The 20,022-nt window shown below is 43.2% G+C and overlaps 2 protein-coding genes across 2 annotated transcripts; both read left to right on the top strand.

Annotated features, from left to right (window-relative positions):
• The first annotated feature begins 6,850 nt into the window (after positions 1-6,850).
• On the top strand, positions 6,851-10,087 carry LOC140910126 (interleukin-8-like). Its single transcript, XM_073340367.1, has 4 exons — positions 6,851-6,997; positions 7,810-7,945; positions 8,688-8,771; positions 9,292-10,087. Exons 1-4 carry the CDS (start codon positions 6,934-6,936, stop codon positions 9,320-9,322), a joined length of 315 nt encoding a protein of 104 aa, XP_073196468.1. The 5' UTR covers positions 6,851-6,933; the 3' UTR covers positions 9,323-10,087.
• Positions 10,088-16,442: 6,355 nt separating this feature from the next.
• On the top strand, positions 16,443-19,499 carry LOC140909922 (interleukin-8-like). Its single transcript, XM_073340012.1, has 4 exons — positions 16,443-16,585; positions 17,274-17,409; positions 18,129-18,212; positions 18,732-19,499. The coding sequence occupies exons 1-4, from the start codon at positions 16,522-16,524 to the stop codon at positions 18,760-18,762; spliced, it is 315 nt and encodes a 104-aa protein (XP_073196113.1). The 5' UTR covers positions 16,443-16,521; the 3' UTR covers positions 18,763-19,499.
• The last annotated feature ends 523 nt before the right edge of the window (positions 19,500-20,022 follow it).

Here is a 20,022-nt window from a genome sequence, read left to right as displayed (position 1 = left end):
GATGTGTTCTCTCTCTTGGCGCGATTCTTGTCATCACTGGGCCTGGTCTGAGGCACATGGGGGACTCTGTTGGCTCAGTGCCATGCACACTCGGAACCTTCTTCTCTGGATGCTCCATGGGGTTTGGTTTCCACAGTTCTGAAAGGGATGAATTCGTGTTGGGGCTGTGGGGACGGCTGCTCTTTATAGCAGTGGCTCTCAACCTTTCCAGACTACTGCTCCCCTTTCAGGAGTCCGATTTGTCTTGTGTAACCCAAGTTTCCCCTCACTTAAAAACGACCTGCTATCAAAACCAGACTTAAAAATCCAAACATGTCACAGCGCACTATTACGGACACATTGCTTATTTTCTCATTTACCATATAATTATAAAATAAATCAACTGGAATATAAATATTGTACTTGCATTTCAGTATAGCATACAGAGCAGAATAAACAAGCCATTGTCCCTATGACCTTTTAGTTTGTACTGACTTCATTAGCGCTTTTTATGTAGCCTGTTGTAAAACTAGTCAAATATCCAGATGAGTTGATGTACGCCCTGGAAGACCTCTGCATACCCCCGGTTGAAAACTTCTCCAACTTCTGCCACTCCCCCTTGAGAAGCCACTCCTGATCTGTAGAACCCTGCATGATCAGGGCTGGATTAACCATTAGGCTAACAAAGCCACAGTTTAGGCCCTCCTACTTTTTAGGCCCTACTGGTCAGGCACGGGGCACGGCCAGGGCTGGGTGAGGGGAAGTGAGCTTGCTCACACGGCCCTGCTGGAGCACTCCTGCCAGCAGGAAAGGTAAAGCAGCCCCCTGTGGCTTGGAAGGAGCTCAGCCGGCAGCCTGCTGCGTCTCCCCTTGCTGCAGGACCGCACTGCCAGAGATCATTTTATATGTTCATTTTATATCCGTGGATGTCTGCATCTGCATATCCATGGACTGTGCTTGTGCATTGCGGATCAGATACGGATACAAACTTTGTATCCACGCAGGGCTCTGCTGATCTGTTGCCCTTGGGAGCAGGAATTGTTCTATAGTGTCGTATGCAGTATTTTTAAACTGCATTTATACTAAATACGTTTGAAGAGAAAAAAAGATTAGCTTTGTAATTTTTACCTGTTTTCTCTATACGACAGAGCCTGAGCTCGTGTAAATTGGTTTAGCACCAACCAAATCAATGGAGATAATGGATTCCCACCAGCTGAGGGCCTGGCTTCAACAGAGTTGACCTTAACTGACATGACTTGATCAAATCTAACTAGAAAGTGTGTCCTTTATGATTCTTTTTTGGTAATTATTTGGATTTAAGTCTGTGGGTGGCCAACTAACAAAAATTAAAAGTGCCCTATATGAGTGACTGATGGGGAAATCTATTGTTGTTCCACCGCTTGACTATTTCAGGCACTGTAACTGTGGTTGGTAAACCACAGGTTTCGCCCATCTGGGAACACAAGAGCTATTACCACAAGCAGTCTCTTTTCGAGCACCATCACAATACATTGCAGAAAAAGTCACATAGGATCAACCTTTCCGATGTATTAAAAGGGGATTTGAAGCTAGTGAAAAAATGCTCTGTTACCCAACGGATACAACCTCATCTGAAGTTTACTCCTCTGGAGTAGTATCACACTCTGCAAATAATCCCACTGAAATCAGTGCAACCACCTGTGGAGTAAGATACTATTCAATGTGAGTAATGGTGACAGTAGCTGGCCCTAAAGGAACACGCCTCCTGATTCACATGAGTGAGATGAAAGGAAACGTGTGTCTTCACCTGCACAATGCTTGGGAGGCGGTGCCAGGGTTTTGTTCTTAATTCATTAAATCTTTAACCAAATGCTCACCTGCATTACATTTCTTTCGGCAAATATTAATTTTAATACTTTGACAAATGTATACGTGTAATACATTTTTCCTACTGCTTGATAGCAAGGGATTTATATTTATGATGCACTGTGTTCAATACTGTATTGAACTGTACTAAAAAAAAAAATCAAAGAAATCCAATTTTTTGATTTGGTGTATTTTTTTGGTACTGGGATGTACAGGCCACCAGGTTCTTTCCTTATGCTCAGCCTAGTTCCACAGGCCAATGCATCTTTGTACTTTTAAGGGGTTGCACTGGAGGAAGCTCTACACACAATGTTGTAGGTTTCTCCCTCAAGGATTTTAAATCCCCTTCTTAGAAGGCTAGGATAGAGAGACTGACTGAACAGGCTAAAGGCTGGTGCTGCTGGTTCTCTAGCCATTCAATCCATCATAAAAGTACCTCACGTTTGATTTCTTTTGAGTTTCATTCCAAAGACGTAAAGCTAAATAAACCTGAAGTTAGTCCTCATTTTTTTGCCCCCAACTCAAACTAACTTCTTCCCCAAGTGGAAAATGTTGAGCAAGAATGGAATGTGTGTGATTCAAGAAGGGAATGAGATCACAGGCCAATTCCTGCTGATGGCTACACCTGTGTAGCCTTATTGACTGCAGAGAGAACAGATTTTTGCACAAGAATAGATTTTGGTCCCTTCTACTTTTTCACAACTGGTCTAAGAAGAATCTCATTCACTTTCCTCCCCTAATCTCTGAGCCCTTTAAGGTGGGGCGGGGGGGCGGGGGAAAGCAAGGTCTGCTTGATTTACACATGCAAACGAAACAGGAAGCTCTCCCTTCATTCTACACCAGCCTTTTAAAGAAATCCCAGACCTGATGTAACAAGGGTGTCACTACATCAGCCTTGGTTAGACTTTTCTTTTGAAAGATCCTTAATGGTTCTTTTAAGATGCTGATTTTCAATGTAGTCTTTTTGTTCAGGGAGGCAGAGAACGCGCAACGGGGAATAGCTCTGTTTTGTCAGCTCCTAGTCATTCAAAAGCTGGCAGGCTTTAGATTAAGTTTGTTAAATGTTTGTACCCTGATTTTGAAGAGCTGATATAGTACAGAAGTGCTAAATATTATGACTGGGAAACCATCTAAAGATCTGCGTCCCTTCTAGCTGTTATCTTTTTCTTACAGAAAGCTTAAAACAAACAAATGCAAACCGTAAGGGGCTGGTGCACACAGAACTCATGCTTAAAAAACCGTATGTCAGAGCTGCTGATCACACGTTCTAGAATAGATAATACTTAGTCCTGCCATGAGTGAAGGGGACTGGACTAGATGACCTCTCGAGGTCCCTTCCAGTCCTATGATTCTATTCTCTGATTTTAATTGTGGAAGAGCTTGGTGACAGAATGGCCTGATGTGGTGAATCACTGGATATTAACTACACAAACTGGGTATCATCCCACAAATAATATTTGTGTTCAATGTGAAAACAGTAATTCATTCTCCTCAGCCAGTGCAACACTGGGAGGCAGCTTTCAGAACAAGACAGCCTACGATACAATGCCACCCCATGTAATTTCCCCACTACTACTTCCTCTACTCCAGTGGATTTTACACCTGAGTGGTTTTCTTTTCCATAATAAGAGCTGGCTGCCTCCCAGACTGCAGTCAGAGTGAGATAGGGTGTGTGGCATAGAGTCCGTAGCTTGGGAGAAACATCTGCAGGGCTTGGCTTTGCACTGTTCCATGTGGAGAGCTGAGGGTAGAAGCACAGGGTGGAAAGAGGTGAACAGGATGAGGAATGACAGGTTTCAGAATAACAGCCGTGTTAGTCTATATTCGCGAAAAGAAAAGGAGTACTTGTGGCACCTTAAAGACTAACCAATTTATTTGAGCATGAGCTTTCGTGAGCTACAGCTCACTTCATCGGATGCATACCGTGGAAACTGCAGCAGACATTATATACACACAGAGACCATGAAACAATACCTCCTCCCACCCCACTGTCCTGCTGGTAATAGCTTATCTAAAGTGATCATCAAGTTGGGCCATTTCCAGCACAAATCTAGGTTCTCTCACCCTCCCCCCCCCCCCCCCCCACACACACACAATCTCACTCTCCTGCTGGTAATAGCCCATCCAAAGTGACAACTCTCTTCACAATGTGCATGATAATCAAGGTGGGCCATTTCCTGCACAAATCCAGGTTCCCTCACCCCCCTCCAAAAACCACACACACAAACTCACTATCCCGCTGGTAATATCTCATCCAAAGTGACCACTCTCCCTACAATGTAGGATGGGGAATGTTGCAGTGTTCATCCTCACACAGACGAGCACTCCACTATCTAGGAGGAAGGAGGCCCAAGAGAAGGACAGCGTACCATTCCTTGGGCTACCTCTTACTCAGAAGTATCTGTCTGAAGAACTGAGTGTCGTGAGAGTAGAATAAACTTGTTAATTTTACATAAATAAGTCATATGTAAATATGTACGTAGAGAAATGTTTGATGACTTCATAATTGTTTTGCAATATGCCATTGATACTTAGGCCCTACCCTCCCATTAGCCTTAGGCCCCTCATAACCTTAATCCGGCCCTGACTCTGATATTGGAAATTGGATTAGTTCAGCTCTTCAGCCCCAATCTGGAAACAGCTCTGAACTCAGCTGGTGTCGCCCCTAAAAGCAGCCTAAAATTCACAGGCAGTAGCAGAAACCCTCCCTAGAGCTGCTAGGAGGCTTTACGTGGGCCACTTCAACTCCCCAGTGATGGAATGATCGAGCTGGGAAGTCAGTCTTTTAGGGCAGGTGCACACCACTGGAGTGGCACACAGCTGCCCCGGCACAGGAGAAGATGAAGGCCACAAACTGGTGTAGGAATCAGATTCACTGGGATGTGCTTGCCCTTAGTCCTGCTATTCTTTCCATCATGCACCTTCTTCATTTAATTAAGCACTATGGGTTCAGATCATGAATATGTTCACCAGCCACATTCCGAGAGGGGAAAATAGCTGTATTTTAAGTTATGCTTTGTAGACTTCAGCACCCAATAGACTACATGCAAAAATAGTTCACATTTCTGGGCCCTTGTTAGGGATGGAATATACAATTGAGATAAAATAAGAACTGATCTACCATTCTTCTCTAAATGAAGACCAGTAAAGGGACGGCTGCGACTCCTAGTTGTTCACTGGCAGGAATAAGAAAGACACACAGAACTATGGTAATTCCTTAAGTAAACACTTACAAAGGGATATAACAAACGGAGAACTGGTATGTATTGCAATCTAAATGCATTCTGACTAACAGCTGACAAATACGAGCATAACATAAACCAGCAAAAGGTATAATCCAAAAGGCAGCTGTTCAGTGTACAGATCCCTATCAGTTAGAAGTGTTTGTTGTACCTACTTACCTCAGTTATCCTAGGGGTGGGATTACTTGTGCTCCTGGGAATATGCCACAAGAGTTGAGCTTGTGAGCTCGTGTGGCTTTGGGAATGAATGTAAGATTAAGGCCAGGTCTACACTAGAAACTAAAGTCACTTAGGGGAATGAATTTTGTACAACATTTCTAAACTGGCAAAAGCCCTAGTGTAGATTCAGTTATCCTGGCAAAAGAGTCCTCATGTCAGCATAGCTGATTTTGTTCAGGGAACCGGTATAAGCTACACTGACAGCAGCCCTCTTTTGTTGGTATAAGGTGCTTCTACACTAGGACCGTTTGGCAGAGGAGCTCTGCCAGTTCAGCTCTGTTGGCAAATCTTTTCTAGGGCAGCCTAGGCCTAAGCTTGGAGGCCTGAGCGTGCTCCCGTCAGAGCATTAGCAGTGAGACGATAGAAATGGAGGGAAGCCAGGGTGGTGTGTCCCTATAGAACACCTTGCCGCAGGCCATGCAGAGTCATCCAGGGACAGATGTTTTCCACTTGCCCACTACTGTCTCATTCTCTCTATTGCTCTTTACACTCTTCAGAACTTGGCCCCACGGTGGCCGGGAACAAGTCTGTCCACCTGATAACCATCCACCATACCAGTAACTTTTAGACAAAGTTTACAAAAAAGAGTAATAGGATTTTGCTTTTGACCAAGCACTGGACATACCTTATTATGCATGAGGAGATCCAACAGACATTGAGGACACTACATAGCAACTATATTTTAGAGGAAAACTCCTGGTTAGGGTGGAGAGGAAAATATGCCGGTTGTAGGAGAATAAGACTATATCCTACAAACAGAGGGTGGAAACTCCCAACCCCATTGAAGTCGGTGTGGAGTTTGACCTTAATTTTAGTGGGGCCACAACTTCAGGTATTTAAAATCAACGTAAATAGAAAAGTAGGAGCTAACTCCACTTTCAGAAAGCGAAAATATATATATATATATAGAGAGAGAGCTGCTTGTGAGATAGGCCACTGGATTTAAAGAAAAGGAGTACTTGTGGCACCTTAGAGACTAACCAATTTATTTGAGAATAAGCTTTCGCGAGCTACAGAGCTGTAGTTCACGAAAGCTTATGCTCAAATAAATTGGTTAGTCTCTAAGGTGCCACAAGTCCTCCTTTTCTTTTTGCAAATACAGACTAACACGGCTGCTACTCTGAAACCTGGATTTAAAGAATAATCCATTTCTACGAACCCCGCCCAGCATACCCAATCAAAGAAATGCTCAGGGAAAGTCATGAGTTGAATGTCTCCTTAACCAGCCACAGAATAAGACAAAAGAATATAAAGGGGTAGTCAAATTAATAATAAAAAGAATAATAATAAGTAATAGAAACCCAACAGTTACACTGAGCTAACGACATAGCGATGTTGTACAGCTTTTATATTTAATTCATTAATAAGGAGCTATATTTGAAGGATAACTAATTTCACGGTCATCTAGGAAGGGGGTTTACCCACAGCCATGTGACTCATTTTGCAATAGGGGCTTGCACTCTTTGGGAATTTCCTCTGACACAATCCAAACACAGAGCTATCTTGCACACCCCAAGACAGTATATAAGAGGGTTGGATTACACACCTCAGACATCAGAAACCTTCCGAGATAACAAGAAGCTCACTGCTCCTTCCTGGCAAGCAGAGACCGAAGAATCAAGGAGGAAAACTCGCCTTGCCTCTCATCATGAGCTGTAAATTGGTTGTTGCTGCCCTGGCTCTTTTCCTAATCTATGCAACAGTGTCAGAAGGTAAGCAAAATCGTTCCTCGTGCTCAAAGGACTTTGCTTAGTTATGCACATATTATGCCTGGAGAGACACTTTTAGGCTGATTTTTAAAAAGTTGATGTCTTGTTAAAACTTTTTTCAAATGATCATCCTTGGAGAGAGCTATAAGTCAGTCACTGCTCTGAAGAGCTGCTGACACCTGGTGGGAAGTTTTGAGAAATATTCTACTTGCTCTAGAAAGTTAGGGTTCTGCATCATTTTCACTATCTGCTTTTCCCCTCTTTCTAAAGGCATTTGACCGAAGGCAGGCTCATCTGATTACAATGTTCATCTGCGCCTCTTGCTCCTTCCCTGCATGAGTCCATCATCCTGTTTGTGACACCACGTTGTCTCAAACACAGGAGGATGCAACCTGGAGTGAGGAATAAGCAATAGGAGCACAGAACATGATAAGAGATAGTCCTCAAAACTGATGAAAAGCAAGGGGCCAGATCTTATCCTCAGTGACTTGATTTTAAATCTAGACTCAGCATCATTGTAACTAGATAAGAATGTGGCCAAGTTTAAAACAAAAAACCAACAAAAAACCTGGTAACTTAGAATTTTCTTTAAAAAAAAAAAATCCAAACATGATTTTGCAGCAGCATGAACCGCTCTCCATAACTTTTCATAATTAGAGGTTTTAGAGGTGAGGACAAAGGTAACCTTTTAGCCAAGACCCTTGTGAAGAAACAGAGACCAAGCATGCCTGATCAAGCAAAACCAGGTGCTCTGCTTCACATATATAGATGGCAAGATACCCAGCTAACCCAACACAACTCTTGTTCTTTTCCAGGGATGAGTCTGGCAAGGATGGGGAATGAGCTCCGATGCCAGTGCATTGGCACGCATTCCAAGTTCATCCCTCCCAGGAACATTCGGGACGTGAAGCTGACCCCGAGCGGACCTCACTGCCAGAACGTTGAAATCATGTAAGTAGTTTTCCAAAATTCTACCTGCTGCTAAACTAGGAGGAGACTGCTTTGCATTGTGCTGGGCCAGGAGTTTTCAAGGGGGTGAGGAGCACTAGCAGGCCCACACCACTCAGGGAGACTCCCTAAAAGTGATTTTTATTCTTTCTGAAGACAGAATATTAGATAATGCACTTTGCTTTTCATAGTGTCCAGCATCTCTGGGGTGGAAGTACAAATCCTCATGGGGAATAATCTATCGAGTTCTAGAACAAGCATTAGAAGGGCAGGAAAAATTATTAATACCCAATACAACCTTTCAACCCAATTCCTCCAGTCCTTCTACAGACAAAACTCCCACTGTAAATTCCCCACTGAGTACATAGGTGGTTTCCCTGCCAGAGGAATGCAGAATTCAGCCCTTCACATAGAAAGCAATACCAATGGAGATAAAGAACTTTTATATCTACACACGTACAGAGAGAGATACCAGGCAATATTAAAAAAACAGGAAGGCATATATATATATATAGGGAGATTTCCTGCCCTCCCCTCCCCCCACACACACCTGGAACATTTTTAACCAAACAAATGATGTCAGGCCAGATCCTTAGCTAGTATAAATTGGTGTGGCTCTCTAGTGAAGTCAGTGGAACTGTCAACTGACCCCAGCCTTGCCTTGTATTTTAAAAGGTTGAAAGATACCCTGATGAGAGCCCACCAAGTAGATAGATGCCTGACCTTTGTTTTTCCTTCTTTGCAGCGCTACTCTTAAGGACGGTAGAGAAGTGTGTTTGGAACCCACTGCTCCATGGGTGAAGATCATCATTAAAGCAATTTTGGACAAGTGAGTCATTCATTCTCAGAATGATTTCCTGAAAAGTTACTTTAAAGGCAGAACTAGGTGGTTCCTTAGCACAAACTGCTTAAAAGTTACCTCTCCTCAGGACACAGTAATCTCTCCCAAAACTTGTCTCTCTCAATCCAATATAAAACCATATCCTACCTTAAAGGTGGCCTAGTGGTTAGATTATGGAACTAGGTTCTTCCTGTTCCCTACTCTGCTGCAGACTTCCTGTATGAGCTTGGGCAAGTCATTGATAATGGCCACATATGCTGGGCAGCTGCAAGTCCTTCTGGAGACTATTGGTCTCACAGGTGCTCAGTGCTACTGAACCCCCAGCCCCCGCCCGCTCCAGTTGACTTTCCTTTGGTGTGAACCAAGAGGAGCTATGTCAGAGTTAATGAAGTTTCAGTTGATATGGTTGAGAGCAGGCTCAGAGCCCCAAGAGTTCTCATGTTCTAACTAATGATAATTGTTCCATGAACAGGTTTTTAAACGATTCCTTTTCTCCCCCTCTTTCCAGAGCTGAAGAAAATGGTGAGGTAAAACGCTAAGAGAAGCCAAAGAAGAAAAATCCCCGATGTTCTCCAGTTTCCCCTTGAAGGAAACCTCTCTGTGAAAGTGCCAATCAGTCTGCAAGCAGCCCACCTCCTTCTGTTAACATGTTTTCAGGCAGATTCCAGCTAGCAGTCTATTTATTTATGTATTTATTTATTGAGGAGCATCATGTTAAGAGCCTTTTTTTTTTTTTTTTTTTAAAAAAAGGCTCAGTTGTCTATGGGATATGCCACTTTCTGAAGTTGAAAACCCTGGGTAGAGAAAAGGGATTTGCTGAGGGAAATGAAGACCCTTTGGAAAGCCCTTAAGCTGAACAGGGTTGTATGAGTGCAATGCACTCGCAGCACAGCTGTATTTAGTCTAAGCCTTGCTCTTTTACTAGTAGAGCAGTAAACGGGTAACAGTTACCCCTCCCCTGCACGAGTATGTTGTATCAACAGCACAGTGAGTCCTAGCCAGCCTGAGGCTAGCTACTGATTGGGACTTTGTGGCTTTCAGAAATTAAGCCGCCAAAGTGCTGTTATTTGGGGGGCATTATTTATTGTGCTATAGCACATCAATGTTATATATATATATATATATCTATTTAACAAGTTAATCTTTGAGTAATCTATTTATTTGTTATTTTGATTCATCTGGATTTTTTTCTCATATGCTAATTCCTTATGAAAATAGAATATTTCATGTTCCTGCTGTTGTGTGTTGTTAGTTATTTTATTTGGTTCAATGAATGGGAAAATGTTGAGGCTCATGTTCCAATTTTCTTATTCCTGTACACTTTGGAATTCCATTTTTTCCATTAAACAATATGCTTAAGAAAGAAAAAGATGTGTTCTCTCTCTTGGCGCGATTCTTGTCATCACTGGGCCTGGTCTGAGGCACATGGGGGACTCTGTTGGCTCAGTGCCATGCACACCCGGAACCTTCTTCTCTGGATGCTCCATGGGGTTTGGTCTCCACAGTTCTGAAAGGGATGAATTCGTGTTGGGGCTGTGGGGACGGCTGCTCTTTATAGCAGTGGCTCTCAACCTTTCCAGACTACTGCTCCCCTTTCAGGAGTCATTGTCCCTATGACCTTTTAGTTTGTACTGACTTCATTAGCGCTTTTTATGTAGCCTGTTGTAAAACTAGTCAAATATCCAGATGAGTTGATGTACGCCCTGGAAGACCTCTGCATACCCCCGGTTGAAAACTTCTCCAACTTCTGCCACTCCCCCTTGAGAAGCCACTCCTGATCTGTAGAACCCTGCATGATCAGGGCTGGATTAACCATTAGGCTAACAAAGCCACAGTTTAGGCCCTCCTACTTTTTAGGCCCTACTGGTCAGGCACGGGGCACGGCCAGGGCTGGGTGAGGGGAAGTGAGCTTGCTCACGCGGCCCTGCTGGAGCACTCCTGCCAGCAGGAAAGGTAAAGCAGCCCCCTGTGGCTTGGAAGGAGCTCAGCCGGCAGCCTGCCGCGTCTCCCCGCGCTGCAGGACCGCACTGCCAGGGATCATTTTATATGTTCATTTTATATCCGTGGATGTCTGCATCTGCATATCCATGGACCGTGCTTGTGCATTGCGGATCAGATACGGTACAAACTTTGTATCCACGCAGGGCTCTGCTGATCTGTTGCCCTTGGGAGCAGGAATTGTTCTATAGTGTCGTATGCAGTATTTTTAAACTGCATTTATACTAAATACGTTTGAAGAGAAAAAAAGATTAGCTTTGTAATTTTTACCTGTTTTCTCTATACGACAGAGCCTGAGCTCGTGTAAATTGGTGTAGCACCAACCAAATCAATGGAGATAACGGATTCCCACCAGCTGAGGGCCTGGCTTCAACAGAGTTGACCTTAACTGACATGACTTGATCAAATCTAACTAGAAAGTGTGTCCTTTATGATTCTTTTTTGGTAATTATTTGGATTTAAGTCTGTGGGTGGCCAACTAACAAAAATTAAAAGTGCCCTATATGAGTGACTGATGGGGAAATCTATTGTTGTTCAACCGCTTGACTATTTCAGGCACTGTAACTGTGATTGGTAAACCACAGGTTTCGCCCATCTAGGAACACAAGAGCTATTACCACAAGCAGTCTCTTTTCGAGCACCATCACAATACATTGCAGAAAAAGTCACATAGGATCAACCTTTCCGATGTATTAAAAGGGGATTTGAAGCTAGTGAAAAAATGCTCTGTTACCCAACGGATACAACCTCATCTGAAGTTTACTCCTCTGGAGTAGTATCACACTCTGCAAATAATCCCACTGAAATCAATGCAACCACCTGTGGAGTAAGATACTATTCAATGTGAGAAATGGTGACAGTAGCTGGCCCTAAAGGAACACGCCTCCTGATTCACACGAGTGAGGTGAAAGGAAACATGTGTCTTCACCTGCACCATGCTTGGGAGGCGGTGCCAGGGTTTTGTTCTTAATTCATTAAATCTTTAACCAAATGCTCACCTGCATTACATTTCTTTCGGCAAATATTAATTTTAATACTTTGACAAATGTATACATGTAATACATTTATCCTACTGCTTGAGAGTAAGGGATTTACATAGTGTCAATGTTAGAGTGACTCAAATATTTTCAACTTGGCTTATTTCTTGGTCAAAGTAAATTGTCACAGTTTTTAATGCAGCATCTCAGGTATTAATCAGTTCTGAGGTACAGCCATATAAATAAACTGGAGGCATGGTAGGCCGCTGTTCTTTTATCTGCTAAAAGGGTCTGGACTAGTTGAAGCAATTATACATTGTTGCAACAAACTTTCTACATGGCACTTATGTTTTAAAGTCCGGTGACTGAGCTGAGGAGGGGGCTGCTGAATAGATCCCTCTGGAATCAGATTAGACTGCTGTTTTAGTAAACCTAACAGAGTGCTTTGAATGTCCTGATTTGTAATACTTGTTGATTTAAAACCATTTTTAAAATTAAATAAGAGATTATATTAGTATTTTGTGGTTTTACTTCCTCTTCCTGTTTTATCTCCCATTTCTTGCCCCCCACCTCCCGCCTACAAGCTCTGCTTGCTTTCCCTATATAAGGAAGCCCTGAACAGCGTAGCATGCAAGTTATTAAATATGGAATCACGTAACATTTTCGTCCATTAGCAATAACAATGAGACTTTTACTGGAGAGGTACGAATTGAAAAATTAGGATCTGAACGTCTGTGCATTTGGGGATATTGAGATGTGGGATTTTTGGTTCAGCCCCCAACTCTGCTCAGGACCGGATTAACCCATAGGCTAATAAGGCCATAGCTTAGGCCCTCCTATTTTTTAGGCCCTACTGGTCAGGCAGGGGGCACGGCCAGAGCTGCGTGAGGGCAAGTGAGCTTGCTCACACAGCCCTGCTGGAGCGCTCCTGTCAGCAGGAAAGGCAAAGCAGCCCCCTGTGGCTTGGAAGGAGCTCAGCCGGCAGCCTGCTGCATCTCCCCGTGCTGCAGGACCGCAATGCCAGGGATCCGGTTAACACTGGTGACCAGACACTAAAAATCCGGTTACCGTGGAAACCTATGCCAGCCATGGGTGTAGTTTGAGCAGGCACTGTCCCCTTTCTACTCCTCCCACCCCTGATTTCTCCAGAGCTCTGCTTAGCTGTCAGGGAGGGAAGAAGCTCCCTCTGTCCCTCTCCTGGGCTGATGCTGGCAGGGCGCTGCCTCCTGGGTCCTAGAGCCCGTCACTGTGATGGTCTATGTTTGCTGGGTCCCATTTCTGTACAACTGGTGAGTGCCTGTGGAGGGGCAGGGCAAGGGGGTCATGGGGCAAGAGGCACTACCACAGCGGTAGGGTGGGAAACTTGCATAGAACCTGCACACACTCTGTTCAGCTCCAGCCAGAACAATTGCCCCTTCCATGTATAAGGAATGAATTCCCACACATTTGTAGGAAAAACAAAACAAAACAGCCCATTCTGGATGCCAGTCCTTTAACTTTTAGAGAACCTTCCATCGAGGCGCTTCAGATTTTCGATGCACTGTGTTCAATACTGTATTGAACTGTACTAAAAAAAAATCAAAGAAATCCAATTTTTTGATTTGGTGTAATTTTTTGTACTGGGATGTAGAGGCCACCAGGTTCTTTCCTTATGCTCAGCCTAGTTCCACAGGCCAACGCATCTTTGTACTTTTAAGGGGTTGCACTGGAGGAAGCTCTACACACAATGTTGTAGGTTTCTCCCTCAAGGATTTTAAATCCCCTTCTTAGAAGGCTAGGATAGAGAGACTGGCTGAATAGGCTAAAGGCTGGTGCTGCTGGTTCTCTAGCCATTCAATCCATCATAAAAGTACCTCACATTTGATTTCTTTTGAGTTTCATTCCAAAAACGAAAGCTAAATAAACCTGAAGTTAGTCCTCATTTTTTTGCCCCCAACTCAAACTAACTTCTTCACCAAGTGGAAAATGTTGAACAAGAATGGAATGTGTGTGATTCAAGAAGGGAACGAGATCACAGGCCAATTCCTGCTGACGGCTACACCTGTGTAGCCTTATTGACTGCAGAGAGAACAGATTTTTGCACAAGAATAGATTTTGGTCCCTTCTACTTTTTCACACCTGGTCTAAGAAGAATCTCATTCACTTTCCTCCCTTAATCTCTGAGCACTTTAAGGAAAAAAAAAAAAAAAAAAGCAAGGTCTGCTTCATTTACACATGCATATGAAACAGGAAGTCTTTTTGTTCAGGGGGGCAGATAACACAACTGGGAATAGCTCTGTTTTGTCAGCTCCTAGTCATTCAAAAGCTGGCAGGCTTTAGATTAAGTTTGTTAAATGTTTGTATCCTGATTCTGAAGAGCTAATATAGTACAGAAGTACTAAATATTATGACTGGGAAACCATCTAAAGATCTGCATCCCTTCTAGCTGTTATCTTTTTCTTACAGAAAGCTTAAAACAAACAAATGCAAACCGTAAGGGGCTGGTGCACACAGAACTCATGCTTAAAAAACCGTATGTCAGAGCTGCTGATCACACGTTCTAGAACAGATAATACTTAGTCCTCCCATGAGTGCAGGGGACTGGACTAGATAACCTCTCGAGGTCCTTTCCAGTCCTATGATTCTATTCTCTGATTTTAATTGTGGAAGAGCTTGGTGACAGAATGGCCTGATGTGGTGAATCACTGGATATTAACTACACAAACTGGGTATCATCCCACAAATAATATTTGTGTTCAATGTGAAAACAGTAATTCATTCTCCTCAGCCAGTGCAACACTGGGAGGCAGCTTTCAGAGCAAGACAGCCTACAATACAATGCCACCCCATGTAATTTCCCCACTACTACTTCCTCTACTCCAGTGGATTTTACACCTGAGTGGTTTTCTTTTCCATAATAAGAGCTGGCTGCCTCCCAGACTGCAGTCAGAGTGAGATAGGGTGTGTGATATAGAGTCCATAGCTTGTGGGAAACATCTGCAGGGCTTGGCTTTGCACTGTGCCATGTGGAGAGCTGAGGGTAGAAGCACAGGGTGGAAAGAGGTGAACAGGATGGGGAATGTTGCAGTGTTCATCCTCACACAGACGAGCACTCCACTATCTAGGAGGAAGGAGGCCCAAGAGAAGGACAGCGTACCATTCCTTGGGCTACCTCTTACTCAGAAGTATCTGTCTGAAGAACTGAGTGTCGTGAGAGTAGAATAACTTGTTAATTTTACATAAATAAGTCATATGTAAATATGTACGTAGAGAAATGTTTGATGACTTCATAATTTTTTTGCAATATGTCATTGATACTTAGGCCCTACCCTCCCATTAGCCTTAGGCCCCTCATAACCTTAATCCGGCCCTGACTCTGATATTGGAAATTGGATTAGTTCAGCTCTTCAGCCCCAATCTGGAAACAGCTCTGAATTCAGCTGGTGTCGCCCCTAAAAGCAGCCTAAAATTCACAGGCAGTAGCAGAAACCCTCCCTAGAGCTGCTAGGAGGCTTTACGTGGGCCACTTAACAACTCCCCAGTGATGGAATGATCGAGCTGGGAAGTCAGTCTTTTAGGGCAGGTGCACACCACTGGAGTGGCACACAGCTGCCCCGGCACAGGAGAAGATGAAGGCCACAAACTGGTGTAGGAATCAGATTCACTGGGATGCGCTTGCCCTTAGTCCCGCTATTCTTTCCATCATGCACCTTCTTCATTTAATTAAGCACTGTGGGTTCAGATCATGAATATGTTCACCAGCCACATTCCAAGAGTGCTTTCCACTTGCCCACTACTGTCTCATTCTCTCTATTGCTCCTTACACTCCTCAGAACTTGGCCCCACGGTGGCCGGGAACAAGTCTGTTCATCTGATAACCATCCACCGTACCAGTAACTTTTCGACAAAGTTTACAAAAAAGAATAATAGGATTTTGCTTTTGACCAAACACTGGCCATACCTCAGTATGCATGAGGAGATCCAACAGACATTGAGGACACTACATAGCAACTATTGTGTTAGATGAAAACTCCTGGTTAGGGCGGAGAGGAGAAAATGCTGGTTGTAGGAGAATAAGACTATATCCTACAGAGGGTCAGAACTTCCAACCCCATTGAAGTCGGTGTGGAATTTTGACCTTGATTTTAGTGGGGCCGCAACTTCAGGTATTTAAAATCAACGTAAATAGAAAAGTAGGAGCTAACTCCACTTTCAGAAAGAGAAAATATATATATAGAGAGAGCTACTTGTGAGATAGGCCACTGGATTTAAGGAATAATTAATTTCTACGAACCCCGCCCAGCATACCTAATCAAAGAAATGCTCAGGGAAAGTCACGAGTTGAATGTCTCCTTAACCAGCCACAGAATAAGACAAAAGAATATAAAGGGGTAGTCAAATTAATAATAAAAAAATAATAATAAGTAATAGATACCCACCAGTTACACTGAGCTAACGACATCGCGATGTTGTACAGCTTTTATATTTAATTCATTAATAAGGAGCTATATTTGAAGGATAACTAATTTCACGGTCATCTAGGAAGGGGGTTTACCCACCGTCATGTGACTCATTTTGCAATAGGGGCTTGCACGCTTTGGGAATTTCCTCTGACACAATCCAAACACAGAGCTATCTTGCACACCCCAAGACAGTATATAAGAGGGTTGGGTTACACACCTCAGACATCAGAAACCTTCCGAGATAACAAGAGAAGCTCACTGCTCCTTCCTGGCAAGCAGAGCCCGACGAATCAAGGAGGAAAGCTCGCCTCGCCTCTCATCATGAGCTGTAAATTGGTTGTTGCTGCCCTGGCTCTTTTCCTAATCTATGCAACCGTGTCAGAAGGTAAGCAAAATCATTCCTCGTGCTCAAAGGACTTTGCTTAGTTATACACATATTATGCCTGGAGAGACACTTTTAGGCTGATTTTTAAAAAGTTGATGTCTTGTTAAAACTTTTTCAAACGATCATCATTGGAGAGAGCTATAAGTCAGTCACTGCTCTGAAGAGCTGCTGACACCTGGTGGGAAGTTTTGAGAAATATTCTACTTGCTCTAGAAAGTTAGGGTTCTGCATCATTTTCACTATCTGCTTTTCCCCTGGTTCTAAAGGCATTTGACCGAAGGCGGGCTCATCTGATTACAATGTTCATCTGCGCCTCTTGCTCCTTCCCTGCATGAGTCCATCATCCTGTTTGTGACACCACGTTGTCTCAAACACAGGAGGATGCAACCTGGAGTGGGGAATAAGCAACAGGAGCACAGAACATGATCAGAGGTAGTCCTCAAAACTGATGAAAAGCAAAAGGCCAGATCTTAATCTCAGTGACATGATTTTAAATCTAGACTCATCATCATTGTAACTAGATAAGAATGTGGCCAAGTTTAAAACAAAAATCCGACAAAAAAAACCTGGACCCTTGTGAAGAAACAGAGACCAAGCATGTTTGATCAAGCAAAACCAAGTGGTCTGCTTCACATATATAGATGGCGAGATACCCAGCTAACCGAACACAACTCTTGTTCTTTTCCAGGGATGAGTCTGGCAAGGATGGGGAATGAGCTCCGATGCCAGTGCATCAGCACGCATTCCAAGTTCATCCCTCCGAGGTACCTTCGGGACGTGAAGCTGACCCCGAGCGGACCTCACTGCCAGAACGTTGAAATCATGTAAGTAGTTTTGCAAAATTCTACCTGCTGCTAAACTAGGAGGAGACTGCTTTGCATTGTGCTGGGCCAGTAGTTTTCAAAGGGGTGAGGAGCACTTGCAGGCCCACACCACTCAGGGAGACTCCCTAAGAGTGATTTTTATTCTTTCTAAAGACATTATTTTAGGTAATGCACTTAGTGTCCAGCATCTCTGGGGTGGAAGTCCAAATCCCCATGGGGAATAATCTATCGAGTTCTAGAACCCGCATTAGAAGGACAGGAAAAATTATTAATACCCAATACAACCTTTCAACGCAATTCCTCCAGTCCTTCTACAGACAAAACTCCCACTGTAAATTCCCCACTGAGTACATAGGTGGTTTCCCTGCCAGAGGAATGCAGAATTCAGCCCTTCACATAGAAAGCAATACCAATGGAGATAAAGACCTTTTATATCTACACACGTACAGAGAGAGATACCAGGCAATATTAAAAAAACATGAAGGCAGACATATAAGAGGATGGAGATTTGTTTTCCCCACACCTGGAACATTTTTAACCAAACAAATGATGTCAGGCCAGATCCTTAGCTAGTGTAAATTGGTGTGGCTCTCTAGTGAAGTCAGTGGAATTATGTCAACTGACCCCAGCCTTGCCTGTATTTTAAAAGGTTGAAAGATACCCTGATGAGAGCCCACCAAGTAGATAGATGCCTGACCTTTGTTTTTCCTTCTTTGCAGCGCTACTCTTAAGGACGGTAGAGAAGTGTGTTTGGAACCCACTGCTCCATGGGTGAAGATCATCATTAAAGCAATTTTGGACAAGTGAGTCATTCATTCTCAGAATGATTTCCTGAAAAGTTACTTTAAAGGCAGAACTAGGTGGTTCCTTAGCACAAACTGCTTAAAAGTTACCTCTCCTCAGGGCACAGTAATCTCTCCCAAAACTTGTCTCTCTCAATCCAATATAAAACCATATCCTACCTTAAAGGTGGCCTAGTGGTTAGATTATGGAACTAGGTTCTTCCTGTTCCCTACTCTGCTGCAGACTTCCTGTATGAGCTTGGGCAAGTCATTGATAATGGCCACATATGCTGGGCAGCTGCAAGTCCTTCTGGAGACTATTGGTCTCACAGGTGCTCAGTGCTTCTGAAAAAAAAACCCTCCGCCCCCAAGCTGATTTTCCTTTGGTGTGAACCATGAGGAGCTATGTCAAAGTTAATGAAGTTTCAGTTGATATGGCTGAGAGCAGGCTCAGAGCCCCAACAGTTCTCATGTTCTAACTACTGATAATTGTTCCATGAACAGGTTTTTAAACGATTCCTTTTCTATCCCTCTTTCCAGAGCTGAAGCCAATGGTGAGGCAAAACGCTAAAAGAGGCCAAAGAAGAAAAATCCCCGATGTTCTCCAGTTTCCCCTTGAAGGAAACCTCTCTGTGAAAGTGCCAATCAGTCTGCAAGCAGCCCACCTCCTTCTGTTAACATGTTTTCAGGCGGACTGCAGCTAGCATTATCTATTTTCTATTTATATATTTATGTATGTATTTATTTATTTATTTATTGAGGAGCATCATGTTAAGAGACTTTTTTTTTTTTTTTTTTTTAAAAAGGCTCAGTTGTCTATGGGATATGCCACTTTCTGAAGTTGAAAACCCTGGGTAGAGAAAAGGGATTTGCTGAGGGAAATGAAGACCCTTTGGAAAGCCCTTAAGCTGAACAGGGTTGTATGAGTGCAATGCACTCGCAGCACAGCTGTATTTAGTCTAAGCCTTGCTCTTTTACTAGTAGAGCAGTAAACGGGTAACAGTTACCCCTCCCCTGCACGAGTATGTTGTATCAACAGCACAGTGAGTCCTAGCCAGCCTGAGGCTAGCTACTGATTGGGACTTTGTGGCTTTCAGAAATTAAGCCGCCAAAGTGCTGTTATTTGGGAGGCATTATTTATTGTGCTATAGCACATCAATGTTTATATAGATATATATTTAAAAAGTTAATCTTTGGGTAGAAAAAGCTCTATTTATTTAAGTTATTTTGATTCATCTGGATTTTTTTCTCATATGCTAATTCTTTATGAAAATAGAATATTTCACATTCCTGCTGTTGTGTTGGTTGTTAATTGTTTTGTTCAATGAATGGGAAAATGTTGAGGCTCATGTTCCAGTTTTCTTATTCCTGCGCATTTTGGAATTCCATCATTTTTACATTAAACTATATGCTTAAAAAAATAGGTGTGTTCTCTCTCTTACTGGTTGGCACTTGGCACAATCTTTGTCATCAAAAAAAGTCAGGGTTTAAAAAAAAAATCAAGGTTTAAAAAAAGAACTAGATCAATTCATGAAGGATAGGTCCATCAATGCTGTTAACCAGGATGGGCAGGGATGGTGTCCCTCACCTCTGTTTGCCAGAAGCTGGGAATTGGCGACAGGGGATGGATCACTTGATGATTACCTGTTGTGTTCATTCCCTCTGGGGCATCTGGCATTGGCCACTGTTGGAAGACAGGGCACTGGGCTAGATGGACCTTTGATCTGATGCAGTATGGCTGCTCTTATGTATCTCTACCCAGAGTCAAGTAGAGCTCAACTGCAGATCTGCAGCAGGTGGAAGTAACCCAGTTAGGGTGAAGCTGGCATTT

This window comes from Lepidochelys kempii, chromosome 4 (genome assembly GCF_965140265.1).
Source record: "Lepidochelys kempii isolate rLepKem1 chromosome 4, rLepKem1.hap2, whole genome shotgun sequence".
Lineage (NCBI taxonomy): Eukaryota > Metazoa > Chordata > Testudines > Cheloniidae > Lepidochelys > Lepidochelys kempii.
This window is presented reverse-complemented; position numbering and strand designations above follow the sequence as displayed.

Coding starts and splice junctions, on each gene's coding strand:
- LOC140910126 (XM_073340367.1), top strand. CDS start 6,934: ATGAGCTGTAAATTGGTTGTTGCTGCCCTGGCTCTTTTCCTAATCTAT. Junction 6,998..7,809: donor CTATGCAACAGTGTCAGAAG/GTAAGCAAAATC, acceptor GTTCTTTTCCAG/GGATGAGTCTGGCAAGGATG. Junction 8,772..9,291: donor ATTAAAGCAATTTTGGACAA/GTGAGTCATTCA, acceptor CCCTCTTTCCAG/AGCTGAAGAAAATGGTGAGG.
- LOC140909922 (XM_073340012.1), top strand. CDS start 16,522: ATGAGCTGTAAATTGGTTGTTGCTGCCCTGGCTCTTTTCCTAATCTAT. Junction 17,410..18,128: donor TGCCAGAACGTTGAAATCAT/GTAAGTAGTTTT, acceptor CCTTCTTTGCAG/CGCTACTCTTAAGGACGGTA. Junction 18,213..18,731: donor ATTAAAGCAATTTTGGACAA/GTGAGTCATTCA, acceptor CCCTCTTTCCAG/AGCTGAAGCCAATGGTGAGG.